Source organism: Bradysia coprophila, unplaced genomic scaffold (genome assembly GCF_014529535.1).
Source record: "Bradysia coprophila strain Holo2 unplaced genomic scaffold, BU_Bcop_v1 contig_24, whole genome shotgun sequence".
NCBI lineage: Eukaryota > Metazoa > Arthropoda > Insecta > Diptera > Sciaridae > Bradysia > Bradysia coprophila.
In genome coordinates this window covers 1,226,052-1,246,213 of record NW_023503501.1, presented here as the reverse complement: position 1 = coordinate 1,246,213, position 20,162 = coordinate 1,226,052, and the positions used below count along the sequence as shown (strand labels likewise).

General features: G+C 34.1%; 1 protein-coding gene across 1 annotated transcript; it reads right to left on the bottom strand.

Annotated features, from left to right (window-relative positions):
* Positions 1–12,691: 12,691 nt before the first annotated feature.
* LOC119077577 lies at positions 12,692–18,313 on the bottom strand. Its single transcript, XM_037184787.1, has 8 exons — positions 17,823–18,313; positions 17,482–17,759; positions 17,290–17,422; positions 17,037–17,228; positions 16,269–16,337; positions 14,741–14,827; positions 13,242–13,356; positions 12,692–13,171 (listed from the first exon to the last, which is right to left on the bottom strand). Exons 1-8 carry the CDS (start codon positions 18,237–18,239, stop codon positions 13,164–13,166), a joined length of 1,299 nt encoding a protein of 432 aa, XP_037040682.1. The 5' UTR covers positions 18,240–18,313; the 3' UTR covers positions 12,692–13,163.
* Positions 18,314–20,162: the final 1,849 nt, after the last annotated feature.

Below are 20,162 nucleotides of genomic sequence, written 5' to 3'. Positions count from 1 at the left end.
GTGAATACAACATTTTTCATGCTTGCGTTTTGCAAAAATCCGCATTTTTATCCACTTTGAAGACAATATGACTGAACCCGCCATTTTAGTGGAGAAAACGACAGCAAAACGCGTCATTTTCACTGAAACGTTGTGAAGCGTAGTGGGCAAAATAAGGATTTTCTCATCGCTCTAGTAGAACTGCTCCGGACTAATGTCAGCTGTTTCTATCTCTTTTTAATCCAATTTAGTGCATACATAAGCCAAGACAAAACGATGGAATATTTCCATGGAACTACCGATCGGTAGCATGAACAATGTTGTATTAACCTCTGGGAGAAATAGAAAATTCCAACAACAGGTTTGTTGCGCTCGCTTCGCTCTTGTTAGAATTTTCTATTTTCTTCCCGCGATAAACAAGTAACTGTTAATTCGAGTTAGCTTGATGCTCCAACAGATAACGTTTTCGTATTTTACTTGCATAAGAATGTTCAAGCCAAAGTTATGTGGTTGTTGTTTTCGGTTGCGTTCTTGAACCGAGAACACATTCATTAGAAATTCCAGGTCTTTCCACCAACTGTACTTGGAAATTCAATCTACAAAATGTGGTTTATTGTTGCATTTTAAGACATAGCTACGTGTTAACGTTTGACTTGGAGACCACGATGTACTCCAGTGGTGTTTAGCATCAACAAATTATTACTGCATGCGAGTGTACAAATTGGATCGAATAGGATGAAATGTATCTTATAAATCAAAATAATTTGCAATTTATTTAAATTAAAACCGATAACAATGCAAAATTTCTATTCATTGTTGAAGCATGCACCTTCATAAATAAAACATTTTCCAAATACCCTTCCACAGTGAAAATAACTTTCAAAACATATTGAAATGTTTTTGAGTGCAACAAAGAAAATTACTTTGTTATTCATAAACAAAATTCAATTTTCAACTATGTACAGTGTTAGTGTACACTGCTTATACATAGAACAGAAAAAAAGGATTCGCCTTTCTTCTTGAAACATAAACATGTATAATATCACACATCCACTACTCATATACGTATTCAGTCCGCATGCCACATGCAATATATGCTTTGCCACCATATCGCTGTTGAGTCATATATTATACCGTATTATGTAATATAGCACAAAGTTACATTTTATGCACCGACTTTTGCATTCATATTGTTCGACACTTGTTCAGAAAAAAAAGTTTTCTTGCATTTAGATTTTAGTGTGTGATAACCATATGGCGAATTCTATATACCAATCGACAAAATGTAACGTGGTAACGGCAATAACACTCTCTAAAATCGAAATGGTGTATACCGATGTACCATTTTGAGAGAATTTTGTTTTTATCAAGTTGATTTTACATATCAGCACCGTATGGTGTAGCGTTTAAATTATGCTATACCATACCATACATACCGCAACTTCAATAAATAAGGCTTTCGTAATTTAACTTGAAGTAAATTAATTTTTTCTGCAAAATAAATTAATTTAGATTATCTAATTAATAATCTGATAATTTTTCGATAGATGGTGTCCAGCCGAAATTAAAATTCAAAATAAATAAAGTGATTCGAACTGAACCGATTGTAGCGTCTGTAAAACGATTCACAATAGAATTACCGATATGTATTTCCTGAACTTAGTGCAGTGTGGTATAAGCTCGTACGTATCTAAGTCGTATAAAATATCCGACGTAATATTTTTCCATCGTATATGTGTGTAAAACACACGGTAACACCATCGTCGTAACATAGAATACATTACTCAAAATTCCATTGCCAAGATTTTTTTTCTTTCCACTTCTTCTTCGGAACAACAAAACATTTTTGAAGTTTATGTTTGCTGTGCAATGCAATGTTTGTCTTACTTTATTTTATATAAACAATGTAAGGCACGCTGCACTGCTTTTGGAACGGAGGTGGGTGAAGATGTAGAACGTCGTCTATTAGAATTGATAATCTGAATAGCACTTAATATTTCTTAACGATGATTTATTCAAGTCAAACAAGAAATATTGTACAACCAGAATGCCTTTAAGTTAATAATGGCTTCGAAAGCTCGACGGGGTTCATTGCTACTTCATACATTATATATAGATATACCCTTTCATGTAGTTCATGTATGTGTACATAGTACGTTACACATTTTTTGCATTATAAACTGAATTTGAACATCATCCAAGGAATAATACATCAATATGTTGCGGGGGTGTGGGTAGCGTAACATATCTGGTTCTTGCAGTGCCGTCTTAAGACATGTAGGTAGTACTTACAGTGCCTATTTTTGGGGATTATTTTCATTTTGATAATGTCAAAAAATTCTGTCAGACAAGGAACAGTTTTTTTTACCGGACCCTCAACCTGTCTGAATCTGAAACCGTAGAACCGAAAAGTTTCAGGTCATGTTGACGTGACCTGCTATCATCTGACTTGACCTGAAATTAGGTAAGGCCAAATGAAGTGTTTACTATCGCAAAATATGTAAACCAGCCTTCACCTGGCCGTAACCTGAAAACCTGCCAGGTTTGTCAGGTTTTTATTTCTCCTGTTGAGTCACGTGAGATAAAAATAAAATCAGGTTTACAGTTTGTTCAAAAATGAAATGCACAGTTTTTAGTATTTCGAGACATTTCAAAATTTCAATCTGTCAGATAGTAAAGGATGCGTTTAATTAACCGGCGCATTAACAGATTTGAAATTTGAATGATTTTTTCCACAGCTACAGATTTTTGCATGTTAAGTTTCTTAAATTTTTTGCAGATAGCATTTTAATAGTAGGAAACTAAGATTTCGTAGGAAGAATTCGCGGACGGAAAAATGTAAATTTATTTTGAGTCTGAGTATTGTTCTACATATATGATTTCTCTTAGATCGTGTTTCTATTCAAACAAATCGATGGTCTTTGAATACTCAAATCTGTAGAAAGACCGTCTGCTTCATACATTTAGCAAATTTTTTACAAGAAGTTTTATCAGCACTTGAAGTGACGATATTGGAAACACGAATAAGCATCAGGGAAAAAAAATTGTCAACAATTATTTTCTACAAATATATAAATATTTGGCACAAATATGTAAATATTTGTAACAAATAAATTCGCAATTTATTTGTGACAAATATATAAAATATAAAATAATTTTAAATTATTTGTTATAAATATTTTAAATATTTGTGACAAATAAATTCCAAATTTATTGTGACAAATATTTAAATTATTTGTGACACATATTTTATAAATTTGCAACAAATATTTAAATTATTTATTAGAAATAAATTCAAAATTATTTGTCATATATATTTAAAAAAAAAATTGTGACAAATAATTTAAAATATTTGTCACAAATAATTTTGAATTTATTTCTCATAAATATTTGAAATATTTGTGACAAATATTTAAATATTCTAACCAAATTTTCAACATTAAATTTGGTTCGAATAATTGAATTTTTTTCCGTGATGATTTTTTGCTGCTAATTGAAGTTGAACAGTTACTGTGGATTTACATAGCAACGTAAAAGTGACAGATGCAATGTTTTTTAAATACTGCAACCCGAAATTTCATTCATAAAATTAAAATTATGAATGAAATTTCGAGTTGCCGTATGAGAAAATTTTTGCATCTGTCACTTTTACGTTGCTATGTAAATCCACAGTTAGCCGCTGTACAACACAATCGATTTCTTTGAATAAAGACACGATCTAAGAGAAATTATAGATGTAGAACAATACTCAGACTAAAAATAAATTTACATTTTTCCGTTCGCAAATTCTTCTGACGAAATCTAAGTTTCCTACTATTAAAATGCTATTTGCAAAAAATGTAAGAAACTTAACATGCAAAAATCTGTAGCTGTGGAAAAAACCATTCAAATTTCAAATCTGTTAATGCGCCGGTTAATTAAACGCATCCTTTACTATCTGACAGATTGAAATTTTGAAATGTCTCGAAATACTAAAAACTGTGCATTTCATTTTTGAACAAACTGTAGAATTACACATTGAAAAATTCGATCATTCTAGTTGGTACATTTACATTTTTTGCGCACACTTAATGTCGGTACCACAAATTTTATGTAATTCTGTTCGTAATTTCCTGTCCAGTTATGATTAGTCTAAGGGTTCAGCTAACGTGGCTTTAGGTTGAATACAACCTGACCTGATTTGAAGCCTTATTTTTTTAAAAGATCGGAAAAATTTAAGAAAACAAAAAAATCTGTTTTTCCGGAGCTTTTTGAGATATAGTCGGAATTTCCGGAATTTTCAACGAAAAAAATCCCAAAAATAATCCAATGACTTCACATCCCTTTTTTATCTTGAAATCTGGAAGAAAATTTGACGCCTCTCTGAGTGTTGGCGCTATAGTTCGATAATACGGCACTGATTTCTCGAGAAAAGTGAAAAAAAGACAGACTTATGCAAAATTGATTCGAAAATTTGTAAGAAATTGGGCATAGATTATTGAAGGATTTAAAAAAAAGTTCTTCGATCGTTGGTTTTTCCTTGAAAATTCCGAAAATGTTTTGCTTCTATCAATGAAACAATAAAGTTTGTAATTATTATCATTAAATTACGAATCGATAGAGAGAACGTTTCAACTCCCATCCAATATTGTTCCGCTACTTCACCAACCGAAAGTGAATGAAAGTGGCTTTACAGCTGGAGTTGTGTATAATTCGTTGCAATTTCATAAAATACTTGATAAATTTATTCATTCCACTATGCATTATGCATACAATTCAAACTCTTGTCTTGCATAAATTTGTATGTTTATAGTTCAACTAGCCAATTTCGTAGATTCAAAATTTTCAAATACTTCAAACTTTATTGATCCTTTGTTTCCTACTCCGTGGTGATATTAAAAGGAATTTTCCGGTGTTTGATACCAAATTGTGGTTTCGTTCAAAGAGATCCACTTTCTGAAGTTCACACAATCCGAAAGTTTTAACCCGACGAAACCTTGGGAAAGTTGAACATAAAGAGGAAAATCCCTAAACGGATGTAAACACAGGGCCGAATTAGCCATTAGCGGAGTTGGGTCGGCCCAGAGCGCTGCGGAATTTTTTTTTAATGTGTCGTTGTAAGGTTCGTTGTTCTGGATGCTGCAAATGCTACTCTAACCCTGTGTAAACATTGGTTTCAAGAAACCGACCAGCAGAGCCAGCTCATGTGAATTGACGATTTTTACCGTTGAATTTGTCCCCTTTCGTTAAATTATCTACAGGCTGTAGGACGTAAGTTTGAGCTGTAAGTGGCTGGCTTATTATATTTGGTATCCTCACTTGTTCGTTGACAAGGATCCCTCGGCATCTTTAACTCATATTGAATTTGTAAATGAATTGATCAATTGAAAAAGACTCGGATAAGGACACACAATTAGCTGTCTTACATAATATTTGTATTCTTTGTTCATTCAGCTAACATCACGTTTAGCTCTGCAGCCTGTTACATCAGCAAGTCATTGTCCTATTTCAATTAGGACCTAATTTTATCAAAGCTGACTGAAAATTTAATTCCGAAAAGAGAAATTCGTTTTACGAATACACACGCTTTAAAAGCTTTCAAGGATGGGCTTACCAAGTCATAAAACATGTAACAACATTTTCCGAATTTTGCAGAACATATGCTCATTTGAAACTCAATTTTACCGCTAATCTTGGAGAAAAAACCTTAGTCAACATAAATGTAATGCGAAAAGGGATGACAAAACATGAAGGTAAACATGAATTTACTACTTGGAATATATAATTCAATGAAGCGTACCAGTCGCTTTTTTTTCGATTAAGAGGCATCGGTGCTTTGCTGGAAAGCATACATTAGGGCGATTTTTTAATACTGGATTTTAGTTTACTTTTGATGACATCTTTCAGGGCCTATTTTTGGAATTTTTTTCCAAAATTTCCAAAAAATTGCCAAAAATTGCGAACGTTCAAAAACCGAATTTTTCCATCATTTCGAACTGTTTTGCCAACTCCTGAACTCAGCCTTGCGTTTTAGCTGACTCTCAATTATTTTGTTTGATTCTTGACACTATCAGCTTCCAAGTGAAGTCGAGCATGATTAATTTGAAAGATGAGAGCGTTAATCAACACACAAAATCATTGACAGCCGGCTACAACACAAGGCTGAGCTGAAGAGTTGCCAAAACCGTTCGAAGTTATCGAAAAATTCGGTTTTTGGACGTTCGCAGTTTTTGGAAATTTTTGGCAATTTTGGAAAAAAAACCAAAAATAGGCCCTGACATCTTTCCATCAGAATCCTTTTTGAAAAATGTTCGACCGCAATTCCGACCACGAATGTGTTAGCTTTCAACAGAAAATACATTTGGTTGTAGCAGTTTGACCGGCTCTGATAAACGTGAGCAATTTATGAAAATTTCGTTAAACTGCTCACTTTTCTCAGAGCTGGTCAAACGACTACAACCAAATGTATTTTCTGTTGTCGTGGTCGGAATTGCGGTCGTACGGTCGTACATTTTTCAAAAAAGGATTCTGATGGAAAGATACCATCAAAAATGAAATATGAGGCGCACAAATGTAGGCTACAATTTTAGCTGAGTACCGGTGCCACTTAATATTTTTCTTCGTTTTTCTTTTGTTAAGATTAAGAAAACATCCAGCACTCATGTCCTTAGTTACGTTGATACTGCTTTGTCGTTACTACTAAACAGCCTCGATGAAGCGGGTAACAGTGGCAGAGAAAGAAATATGCGACATGAGAAAATGCGACAAAGTGGTTCTGTCGTAAAGTTTGCATTTTCTTAGCGCGACATTTTTGAATTTGAATATTTAAGAATTCGATTTTAATTGACTGAACACAATAAATAATCAAAATTTTCCTAATTAATGCTCGCTACAGCTCAAACCTGGCCTGAAACGAGAAAATCTAATTTAAATCAGGTTGGGTTTAGGCTTTGAATTCATTGATCACAGGAACTGAATCAGCGAAAATATCATCATCACATAAACTGATTCAGAAAAAATCTCAGCTCTAGAATCTAGACCGTTTAGATCACAGAAATGAATCAGATCGTGTGCTATCCTTGGTACATATCTCAATAAAACAAATTATTTGGATCTATTCACATAAAACCAAATTTAATGTTTATGGAAGCGAGAACATTTGCCACGGATTTTATGTTTTTGAAAACATTGAATAACGATTTTAATATTTATGAGAACACTGTACACGGATGGTACATTGTTAAACAATTATTATAAATAAAATCATAATTTTGTACACTTTTTCACAAGAAAACCGAAAAATCATCAGAATCAACCACATCAAAACAAGAAATTTAATTTAGAATTTTCTCAACTGTCACTTTTTCCTTGTACCACTTTGTCGCAATATGACGCAACGACAAAACGACTCTGCCACTGTTACCCGCTTCATCGAGGCTGTTTAGTTACTACCGTAAATATTCTGTTAAATTCCATGGAACAGTCTTTTCTGAAGTAAAATGCGAAATAATGAAGCCATCGCATAATGTTCCAGGCTTATCACATATTTGCAATCGAAACTTGAAACTTGAAAGTTTAAGGTTTGATGTGAATTATAAACGGAAAACCATTGTCTGCTTTCGTGTCGATGACTAGCGAAATAAATTTTCTTCTACAAATCTCGTATAAATATCAGATACAATTCTCTTTGTAAATGTATAACCTTTTGAAATCCTCATCCCCCTTCCCATCGATGTGAGACAAAAGAGCGTCGTTTCCAACCGTTAGATGAAAGCAGTAACAACTTATTGCATAACGATGTATTGGGACACTTGATACAAGTATCCCGTTCGACGAGAAGAGCAAGTTTCGACACCTCTCCGTGACTTTAAATACCACCTTTTTCATTACCGATTTGAATCCTTTTACCGATGTAAAAATACATGAGTGCTGGAACATCTTTTCATTCATCGGTAAAATATCTCTCTCATTTATCAATTTATACTGCTCAACTCACTTGAAACACTTTCAGTCGTTTCCGACTACTTATGGCATTATAACATAATTTCCTTCATATTTTGCAATGAAGATTGGTGAATCTTTTTCTCGACAATTTTCAATTCATTCATCTATTATTTATGGCTCAATAAACCATTGTTTATTGCCACATTATTTGCATACGAGTAAGACATGCTACGCCGAGTGTTTCAAACTAATTAATTTATGCTTAATAGCACAACATAACCGTAACTTTTCCTGTTTATTTTCCTTTCGTCTGCTAAATATGTTGACTTGTGTTTATCTCTCACTGCTGTTTGAATTTTCATTTTCCTCCATATCGTTCCATCTTTGTTAAGCATTATTGTCAGAATATATGTACTCGTAATATTACACACAATTTTATACGAATGGAAATTGGGGATCTTTCTTCATCTTGAAATGTTTCACTGTACAACTATATACATCGTATACGTAAAAGGGAAGCATTTCACTTCACTCGCACCTTCTATTACATTCCTATCAACCCAAACGTCGACGTCGAGGTGCGATAGGGTGTGATATAGTTGTGCTCTACTTAAGAAATTATTTACACAAAAGGTGCCAAATAAATTGTTTACGACACGAAAGGTAAAACGAAACCCTTAACATAACCTTCTGATACGGCTGGTATTGGTTGGATAGACTTGCTTTTAAACAAGCAGCACAAGTTTTTTTTTTTTTATTCTCATCACACCTATTGTAGAGGAAGTAAATGAAAATTTCTATACACCAAAGAAAACTTACCAACAATGGAAAGCATGTTATGACTGCAAAAGACCGAATTTTCACAGAAAGGATAATATGTCTGAGTCATTGATTGAATTTATAGTTGAGATTATCACTGGCGGAATGTAGCGGAATGTATACAGTTTGTGAGTAAAGATGATTGTCAAATAAATTCACATTCACTGCACAATTCGTTAACGATTGCAAAATGTGTGAAGCATTTTGATGGTTATTTGATGCAATTTTAAAGACTTTCACAGACGGCAAATATATGACTATAGTATTACACAAGTCCCCACCCACCTTTTGGGCGTGTCAGGTCCCTTGACTGACAATTTTCTCAATATTTTTCAATCTCAATTTCATTGGTAACCTTCCGGACCATCACAAATCACTGATATTTACACTTTAGGGTATTTTCTGGCGCAGGGGCCTGACGTCCAGTCACTTCTATCACTTCTTTCGATCGACTTAAAGTATAGTTTCGACTTAAAAAGAGCACTCCGTTTAGCCTCCGTTTACATGACAGTTGTAAAATAGAACAAAGGAACTGTCACGTAAACGGAGTAAAAAATTGAAATAAATTTAATTTCCACTCCGTTTGCGTGACAGTTCTTTTGTTCTGTTTTACAACTGTCATGTAAACGAAGGCTAAACGGAGTGCTCTTTTTAAGTGGAAACTATACTTTACAGGCTTACGATTTACAAAAATTTAGAGTAAAAAGGTAAAAAATTGAGTAAAATTATGAAAAATAGTTGCTAAGTAAGTTGACAAAGTGAGGAAGTTTGCTGGATCTGTTGTGTCATTTGTTCACCACCTCCAATCCAATCTTCACTTTAGATCTAGATGAAGAAATATTCTACAGCGAAATACGAGTAATTGAAAAACACGTCCGTTTTACTAGAAAACCTTTAATGTAAGTAAGTTGCTGAGATGGTTATACAAAACAAATTCTTTTATAAAGCCGACTTAGATGAACAATCAAATTGTAACTTCAACACTAGATAGTTGAACAGTTCAATGAATTTGTGATGTTCAATCCATAAGATCACAGATAGCTTCTGCTTCAGTTTCATTTTCATATAATCCATTCGAAGTCAGTTTATAGCGATGTAGCAGAACAATTTCTTCATCTCACCTTCTTTGATGCCATCAACTTGATGGTCAATGTACAAAAGACTAACACTTTTCTTAACAGCAGAGAAGTGATAAGTTGGTACACTTGTAGTGAGTAGAATAAACATGTGAACGACAGATGGGAGAGAATTCGAAAGAATTGCATACACAATTGGTTCCATTCTCTTTCATAGGTGCCATTCATTTCCCTGCTAAGTAGGTATCTCAAAACTTAAAACAGATTTCAATTCGCTACTCCCATGGCAGTAGTGAGTTATAAAGGTGCTTACAGAGAGCATTTACCTCTACCGGCTTACTTTGACATTTTTTTTAGAGGTTTTGGACTGACAATGTTTAGAGATCTTTTACTTCACCGGCTTTGAATTTTTCCACTTTCGTCCCTTGTAAATGCTTCGTAACATTTAACATTATTTGGGTAATATAAGGAAGGTGTTTCGTATGAATTGTGTGAATGTCGCCCTTGCCTTCGGAACCTTGCCTTCGGAACGAACTACAACCTTCACACCAGAAAGAAAACTCTTATATGTGTTGTTTAACAATTATTGCTGTATAAGCCCCCCGACCTGATGCCTTATTTTTCTAGATGCTGTTGGTAACAGATAAAAATTACCGTCTGCAAAGTTTAAACAAAGAAAAAAAAAATCTTCAGTACACAGCAAGCGATTAGGATACAATTTATGTTCTTGGTTTTCAGCACGATAAGAAGCAATTTTTTACATCCATATTGATTGGACTGATTTGTTCTATGTCTCAGACTCATCCATTGTATAGGAAAATTTTATAATTCTCATAAGTTATGAGTCAAAACTGATGGGGATTGTTAGATAAAAACAAATAGTCGTTACATCTTTCCAACTATAGTCTATTGATTCTAACTATTGACATCAGATAATGTTTCTGCGTTAATGCTATCGAGGATCAACGACAATCTTCACGCTCTAATTCATTTTCTTACATCAACCAAACTTTCGAAACGCTATTAAATCCAAATGTCAAAATCAAACATCGAACTGACTTTATTAAAAAAAAAAAAACTTTCTGTTCTCATTTTCGACTCTGTTCGATGTTCGTAGTTTCTACTTTGCAACAGAAAACCGAAACTTTTTTTTAATAAAGTTGTTGCGGAGTTATTACAAATAAAAAATCCTTCCAATTAGATTTAAACTTACGGTCACATAAAGAACAGTCGTTGTCGTTTGACAAAATTCGACGAGCAAAAGAATCGTTAATGGCAATTCTTTGGTGAATCTAATAAGTGAAAGAAGACTTCACTTTTAGAAGAGTGACAAAATTTCAATTTGGTACTATTTTGACAGCAAATTTACGAAAACAACACACTTCAAGCAGGAGTAAATGTGGTAATGAAACTTGACAGTGTAATATAACTGTAATACACTGTAAAAAACCATTTCATACAAAATAGTACTATATTTGTCAGCTGTCGACTATGATGGCTTTTGCTTGAAGTGTGTTGACGAAAACAAAAATACAGCTGAACATACCATAAGATCAGCTAGAACTGACGTTCATGCAATAGAGTCCTTTATTAACTTTGGTTGTATGAGCTTGTATCAAAATGTTCAAGGACATTATCAGTGGGTATGAAATAAGGAAATGTGGAGATCCGGTTACAGGATCACGAAAACGTTTCTTACATTTGACACGGTTTGCAAAAATCAGTGCTGCTCTCAATATTGTAATCAGGGAACGCTGTGCGTGTCACCTAAAGCTCTCTAAAGTCTATTTTCTCATGACCATTGGAGAGGAGAACGTAAGGTTTTTCTTTTTGTGAAAAATATATAAGCGAGAAATCAGTTCCAAAGCCTTTTTTCCATTTGAAATTTAGTTTTGCGTACAATGCATGGATGTGGTCTTCTGTTTTACACACCAGAAGGCTTATTATTCAGAATTTTAGGATTTAAAATTTTTGGATTATCAGAGCACTTCTAGCAAAAGTGATGATCATAGTCGACAGCTGCCAATTAGAATTCTATTTTTTATGAAATGGTTTGTACATTGTTTTACACACTGTCAAGTTTCAGTACCCTATTTATAGTATCATTCATGCTTGAAGTGCGTTGGTATTAAGAATTGAAATTCAGAATAAAATGCCTTGATGCATCACTCAAGTGATTTTAAAGTTTTTACCTATTAATACCTATTACCTATTAATAATCACCAGTAAATGATTATTCGTGAGTACACAAATCACTGGTAATCACAGCAAGATCATTTGATTTCGTAACTCTACCGTAATCAATATCAGTTGTTTTTGAAAGAAGACACAAGTTCAATTTATTTATTATCCAAAATAAATTGAGAAAGGTGTCACTTTTCTTCTTAGTATGTACCAAGAACTGGTGACGGGTATTTTCACCCGGGGAATTATCGCCCAGACCGAAAAATTTAAAATTTTAATTGGAATTATCGTCCGGAGAACTGTCACCCAGGAATTATCACCCAGTTCGATTGGAATTATCACCCTGGGAATTATCGGGAGTCTGGTATCACTTATCAGATTTCCTCAGAAAACACATAATTGTTTCCAGCTAGGTAGTCACAGTTCTTAAGCCTCTTGCAAAAAAAAAAGATGATGGCAACGACATACACCTGTTTTCTTCATTGGGAAAACGCACAAAAAGAAGGGAAAAAAATTCATGTTAGGTAGACTGAAAATTCTCTTGAAACTTTTGCAATATTAATAACTCATCAGCCTTTTTCATTTCGTTCGTTTTTTTTCGAACTGAAGGGAGAAACTCATATAAGTGAAAGGAAAATTTTTCTTTTTACAGAAATATTCTGATACTTTTTTCTATGTAATATTTTTTCAGTCATCACTTAAAGTGTACAAGCCAAGTTTTCGCTTGGAAGAAAGAATGATTCGAATTGATGTTTACAAGTTTTTATCTTGTTCAACATTTAGAGAACTTATTAAATAAGTTTCGTCTTTTTTTTATTATGCCGTTTTAATATTGTATCATAAAATATATATATTTCTTCCTCCACTTTTTTTATGTCAGAAATATGTGTTCGGACTGAATCAAAGCGACGTTTTGCGGAGCGATATTCAACGTTTATGTTATTTATGGTGTAATAAAGATGAAAACGTTATTAGAACCCATGATGGCTCATGGCGGTGTGGTATGATGTGTTGAAGAGTAAACAAAGCCGCATAGACAGACAGCGAAAAATGTATTTATTTCCTCCACTTTTTTTATATGAAAGATAAGAAAGAGATTTATATTTATCGTGGAACAGCAGCATTTTCAATATAAATTTTTGTAATGAACGGAATTTTTATGCATATTTTATTACGCCAGTGTTAATGTCCTGCGGGGATTATGATCAATTAATTAATTAATTTCGCACAAGTTTCCTTGTTTTATACAAAATAAATTACCATGATGATGGGCCTGGGTTTCTGTTTCATTCGATATGAAAGATTTATCCGATCCGGATGTTGATGTATCGAATTGAATTAAAATAATTAAATATGTCACTGATGCGGCAAATGTCTAAAAAAAAAAAATATTTAAATAAGTGCATCGATATTACTGATCTGGCAATATTTCTCAAAATTTGCTTTAAAAAAAACGTTTTGGCAAATTTTAGTAAATTTTGAAAAATCTTAGTAGGAAGTCATACTTGATAGAATGCTAGGAACATTATAGCAATTTGCACAAGACCAAGTCTAGCGAAGCATAATCGAAATAAAATTTCACTTCATCACTATCCTTGCTGACTCGTGGCAGCCTGTGGTTGAGCCACCACAAAAGCTAAACAAAAGATTTGGCTTTTGTGTCTCAGCAACGAGCTAAAATAACCGTTTTTTTCGACTCTGTGTACAAACGAGCTAAAATAACCGTTTTTTTCGACTCTGTATACAAACGAGCTAAATTGACCGTTTTTTTCGACTCTGTATACAAACGAGCTAAAATAACCGTTTTTTTTCGACTCTGTATACAAACGAGCTAAAATAACCGTTTTTTTCGACTCTGTATACAAACGAGCTAAATTAACCGTTTTTTTCGACTCTGTATACAAACGAGCTAAAATAACCGTTTTTTTTCGACTCTGTATACAAACGAGCTAAAATAACCGTTTTTTTCGACTCTGTATACAAACTAGCTAAAATAACCGTTTTTTTTCGACTCTGTATACAAACGAGCTAAAATAACCGTTTTTTCGACTCTGTATACAAACGAGCTAAAATAACCGTTTTTTTCGACTCTGTATACAAACGAGCTAAAATAACCGTTTTTTCGACTCTGTATACAAACGAGCTAAAATAACCGTTTTTTTCGACTCTGTATACAAACGAGCTAAAATAACCGTTTTTTTCGACTCTGTATACAAACGAGCTAAAATAACCGTTTTTTTTCGACTAACGAGCTAAAATAACCGTTTTTTTCGACTCTGTATACAAACGAGCTAAAATACCCGTTTTTTCGACTCTGTATACAAACGAGCTAAAATAACCGTTTTTTTCGACTCACACTACTAGGGATAAAAAGTCAAAAAGTCGAGTGTTCGTCTGAATTTTGTTTTCCGAGACACAGCCGAGGCCAATAAGCCATTAGATAGAAAAATGTTGTCACTAAGTCACTCAGTTATACTATTCACGTTCAATAAATCAATAGGCATAAAGAAAATGGAAACGCTAAGCATGAATTCGATATAATCCTTCAGCTTAAAAGATTTAACCAGAACGACATTTATAATTAATTTCACATTAAATTCGAATGACCGAATCGAATTTTGTATTTTAAATCCGTTATTCAAAACATAGCAATTCATACGGTAATACCCTGACTGATGTTCCATCACGCTTAAATATTCAATATCTCAATAATTTTTACACACAAAAAAAATGTTAACTAAAGCAAACACGAAACTTACTGAATAGAGTAAAGTCCAATCAAACGGAAATAAACCGCAAGTTGCCACTGGCGTTCTATGCTGTAATTGCTGCGAAAATAATCGAAGCTGAAATAAAATAAATTTCAGTCTGAATAAAAACGGTCATGAAATCATTAATTTCTGTTTATATAAAGCGAAACTGATTGCAAAAAAAATGAGAAAGATTTTATGCAGTGAAGCAAGAAATGAGCTTAAATGATAAAACGAAAATAATTTCGGAAAATGCACTTCCGTCGTGGCATAAAATTCACAAAGAAAAAAACAATGAAAAAGGAAGCCACACATTAAATTAATTCAAATACAACAGTATGAGGCTGAAGCCTGTGTATACATTGCACAGCCAGACAAATAAATATTTGAAACTCGGTTTTCTGTCCTGCCAACTATATATTTTTGGAGTTTTTTTTCATCTGAAATATTCTTTCACATAACAAAGGACAATAAGATAAAAAATCGCGTTTTCGTGTGTATTCTGTAGATCCTAGGCGAAGCCGATTTTATTATTTTATTTTACATGCTTTTGAACTTTAAGTCAATTTATTTTTCATCCCTAGGGTTGCAATAACCTATTTTCGGCTCTATGACAAACAAAAGCATGTAACCTAATGTATGTTCTTCTCGCCTGTGCTTTACATTATAGTCAGCTAAGTTTGAGATACTCGTTACATAATATATATTACGGCAAGCCTTGACTTCTTCGTGACAAGTGTGTACTCTATGTTATCGCATAAGCGAAAACGAGACAACAGCATAGACCTGAATTGCAATTTTTGAATTATTCTTCTAGTTAAGTAATTTTGACATCGCACGTATGTGATAATAGTAGATTACTTTGGATGCTGCGAAAGTAATTCATTACATGGAGTGTGATGAAATCAAACTCAGAAAGGCGTTTTTGAGCAACAAGCTTCATCAAATGTCAAGCTTCATCAACTGTCAAGCTTCAACAACTGTCAAGCTTCATCAACTGTCAAGCTTCATCAACTGTCAAGCTTCATCAACTGTCAAGCTTCATCAACTGTCAAGCTTCATCAACTGTCAAGCTTCATCAAGTGTCAAGTGTAGAGTTTGTATATCCGAGCCAAAGGCGACTACAATTACACTAGTCGAATCCCCGAAAAATGAAGCGGAAATATTGATTATGTAATGGGACAAATTGCTAAGTAATAGTTATATTTCGCACAGTACAGGCAGAAAAACTGTTTACGCTACATGGAAGTAAAATGCTGAAATAGTAAATCAGATCGTTACAACGTTCAACTTATTACACAACAAAGAAATTCTGCCTCGACTTAATGAGTAAAAAATTACCAGACATTTCTATGGGGTAAATGATGGAAATAGTTTCTTGCTCGCCTTCGGCTCGGATCAACAACTTTCACACAAGAAGCAGAATTCCCATCATTTGTCCCGTATATGAATACTATAAAATTCAGGTAAACAATTCGGCTTTTCTTCACTATTACGATTATCCAGGTTGAAGTAATTATAATTAGAATATTGTTACCTTGTCGATTGCTTTATCATCGTTCATGTAATATATAGCTTTGTGTACTAATACACCGGTTTTATGGCCCTGAAAGTAAAATAAAATGTTTTCTTCATGATGTGTCGTCTTCATAAAAAGGATGTAAAAGTTCGTTAACCGCCTGTATCGACAGATAGAGGTGAAACTAGGGACAGTGTTAAGGAAAGTTATTTTTCGCAAAAGATATTCGCGTCGTAGGACAGATTGAATTGAATTCAGAATGAGAATCAATGCGGATTGTGTTTGGTGACTCGTCATTTTTATACTGACATTATCAGAGGTATCAAACAGAAACGGCCTCATCAATCGGCGTATGCTTCTTATATACACCCTTGGAAATACGTAGTCTCATGGTCTCACGTCCCACGTACTTTGCGACCATGAGATTATGTATTTCGAATTTCTAAGACTTTGACTGTCACCAGGAACTGAAAATATTAGATTGAGATAAACGTTCATCTGAAAAGTTTGCACTGTCTATCTAGTGTGAAACCTAGATTTGTGGAAGCAAACGACCAGTATTATTATCTCGTCTATTACTTCAATCGATCAAAGTATTTTTAATCCGTTGATTTCAAATCTTGTACTTCAATTTTTTTAACATGCATTTTACTGTATAAAGGACCATATTACCAAGAGCATGTCATTATTTTTCTTGTCGTTTTCGATAACAGATGATTAGCCATATACAGGTTTCCATTTTCGATTTTCACCCAGTTAAACCCTACAAATACCTATTTACTTTACCTGATACGCCAGATTGGATCCCGCGTAAATGACAGTGAAAGCTATAATCGAATAATGACAATTCCACAACAAATTCAGTACAAGATTTCGCAAATAAATGTTATCATTCGACGGATGAGTTATAATTGCTTTGTACAGTGTAAACACACAGAAGACAAGGAATCCGAAACATGCTGCAAGTAGTGCCATCACCTAGAATCAGTATACAGTAGAAATTACAGATTTTGAAATTTAAAACTCATGCGGTAGATACCTGAAATGAAAAACAGAAATTTATCGTCTCAACAATATCGCAAAGCCCGTCAAATATTTTCGAAATTTGTCGAACAATCAGACATCGATCAATGTCCTTGGAATCAATATCTGGTGCCGAAGTGAATATGTTTCTACAATTTGATCAATATAAGCACATGACTGACCACAATTGAAGTTGCTTCGCATTTACTCTAGGTATCGATTAACATGTCGCAAGCGAGTATACACTGCCAGCAAGGATAAATAGTAGTAGCTCATAGTCATCGAGAATGCTCCGATTCCATAGAAATAAATGAAACAGGCCTGCAGGCAATTGAATCTCGAATGCATGCTCGGATTGTAATGCTTTTGTTGGATGGCGCACGTAAAGATCATAGCGCCAATTTGCAACGTCGCAAATGTCGTGATGTGCACAACGACGAACTTGTAGTGTTGCTTGAATGGTATGCAGATTCCCAGAGCTGTTATCTGATGATTTCAGTTTGATCTTTACCGGTTCGGCTATGTCGTTACTTTTCATTCAACACTGACCTTGTTATCGATCGATGCAATGTCATTGATTATAGCCCACACCTGTTTCCGTAATATCAATAAAATGGTTGTAGATATAATGGAAGTGCAGGTCAGGTATGCCAGCAGAATATCTTCAGCAACGTCGATTACAAAATTGTTGTGCGAATAAAATTTCTCAATCCCGAATTGGGTGTACAACAAGAAGAGGTACAAGACAAAGCATAAAATCGATATGAGGGCATCGAATGGGGTCGCTTGTTGTTCCACACTAGTCCAAGATGTGTCCTGCGGTAGCTTAAACGGAGAATAACCGAAGAATTTGGCTACGTTGTACAATGGCCGGACAACATCATAGAAATTCTCCACGTTTTCAAGTTTCATTGTCGTCACGAAAAAACTCAGTTTCGATTTTAAAAACTCTTTCACTTTATCCATAGTTTGGACTATTTCGAAGATCAACCCAACAATTTTCACTTGGTGCGGTATTTTCACGTATCTTCCGTCACTTCTTATTCATAACTGATGGAAAAAATTGCCAATTACAACAAATAAATTTTAATCGAATTTGCGATAGGGTGTGTTTGTATCAACAGCAACAGCGTTCTCATTTTCAATAAAAAGAAAACTCAATTTAATTATACAATTTTCCAATTATGATAGCATGTCTCGTCAAAAAGCGTGTCTATTTTATTAAAGGCGACGGTATCCTAGTGTTAAGCAATCATCGACAAATTATATTATACTTTGCCATCATCAGCTTCGGTAAGAAATCGTTTTAATGTTAATGTTATTCATTGTGCGATGATATTTTTAATTATATACAGAAAAAACAACATTTATTTAAGCTGATAATAAACCGTGTTTGTTAGACACGCAACTCAGCTTAGTGATAAGACTTGTTGCATGCAGGACAATAATAGTATATTTCGTACCTAGAACTAAACGCCTTTTTTAGCGTGTGAGAGGCTTCCAGACAGAGCCGAAGGCGAGGTCTGGAATCGAATATGCTAAAAAAGACTTTAAGGGCGTGGTACGAATAATATTTTTCACATCTGACTAAGAAAAAAAGCGACGAAGTCGCCCTTTTTGGGTTCTAGGTATGAAACAACTGTTGTGCGATATTAATATTACTCCTCACATTACTATCATTACATTCACTTGAATAATTTAATAATTAGTAAATTGGAAAAGCTTGAACCTCGAGGTGCAGTTAGGAAACAAACATGCATTTACAAAATTCCATTTTATATATATATCTGTAGCCTGAACGGGCACTTTACAGAAGAATGAGTGAATTTTCAGAAGCTTAATATAACTAGTTGTTATATTCACCTAAAAGCACAGGAACCACTGAAGGTAATGTAGATCCGCAAAAAAACACAGGAAATAAAAGTTTCGGGTGAAGTGCAGCGCATTGTGAGTTAAATGTACTCGTGATTTCAGCATAGAATTTTTGAGGAGTTGAAACACTTTTCCAACATTGAAGCAGTAAATAAATTAGGACACGAACCGCACAACGCATAAAAACCTTAGAGCGGCGAATTTGTGAGAGAAAATATGTGAAATTCTCTAACAGATTCGCCTCTTCTACAGAGATTTTTATGCGTTGTACCACAGCTCTGCTATTAGCATGAACACTGAATTGACAAGTGTCAAATTTGGAGCCTTTAGTGATACGAGCTACCGCTTAGGTTTGTTTGTATTGTATGTTTTAACTCATACAACGAAAACAAGTATTCTATCTGTATAACAGAAGCACAGTGCCTACTGTGATTTCATCAGCCTCCGAATATTTTCTATGTTCGTGCTAGTAACAGTGCTGTGGTTGTACGGTAGATGATGCGAATATCCGATTCGATGCTGATTTGGGTGGCGATCGAATGGTATTTTTTTCTCTGTTTTTCTATATTTTCCTTTTCGTCACTAGTAATGAAATGGAGTTACTTTTCACCACTCCTTCTGAACCATTAACCGTAAATAAAAATTGTGACCAAATTTCGAACCCCTGACACAAAAACCCAATGCTTATCGAGCAATAATCATTCGTCTATTGAGATATTGTGAACCAATTTTCGAAGCATACATAAATTCAGTCTACTTGATCGTTCATACAATCATATTATTTATGCATCGCACATCGCTTGACACTATGTCGCGTTTTTTTTTGCTCTATGCTGTCATCTTCATCTAATTTCATCAATTCTACAGAAATCATTAGCGCTACACCGAACGATATAAAATCCTGCACATAAATTCACTCGAAACTTGTGGTCCGTGTGTTTTGTGATCCGTTAAGGATTTGCATTATCTTCAGTGTTCAATACTTTATACACCTATTATTAAAGTCACTGAAAATAG

Excerpts from the sequence above, each read along its gene's own strand:
- LOC119077577 (XM_037184787.1), bottom strand. The coding sequence starts at position 18,239 with ATGGATAAAGTGAAAGAGTTTTTAAAATCGAAACTGAGTTTTTTCGTG. Across the intron at positions 17,423-17,481 it reads CATGTTAATCGATACCTAGA|AAACATATTCACTTCGGCAC; the intron begins GTAAATGCGAAG and ends ATCAAATTGTAG. Across the intron at positions 14,828-16,268 it reads ATGATAAAGCAATCGACAAG|CTTCGATTATTTTCGCAGCA; the intron begins GTAACAATATTC and ends ATTTTATTTCAG.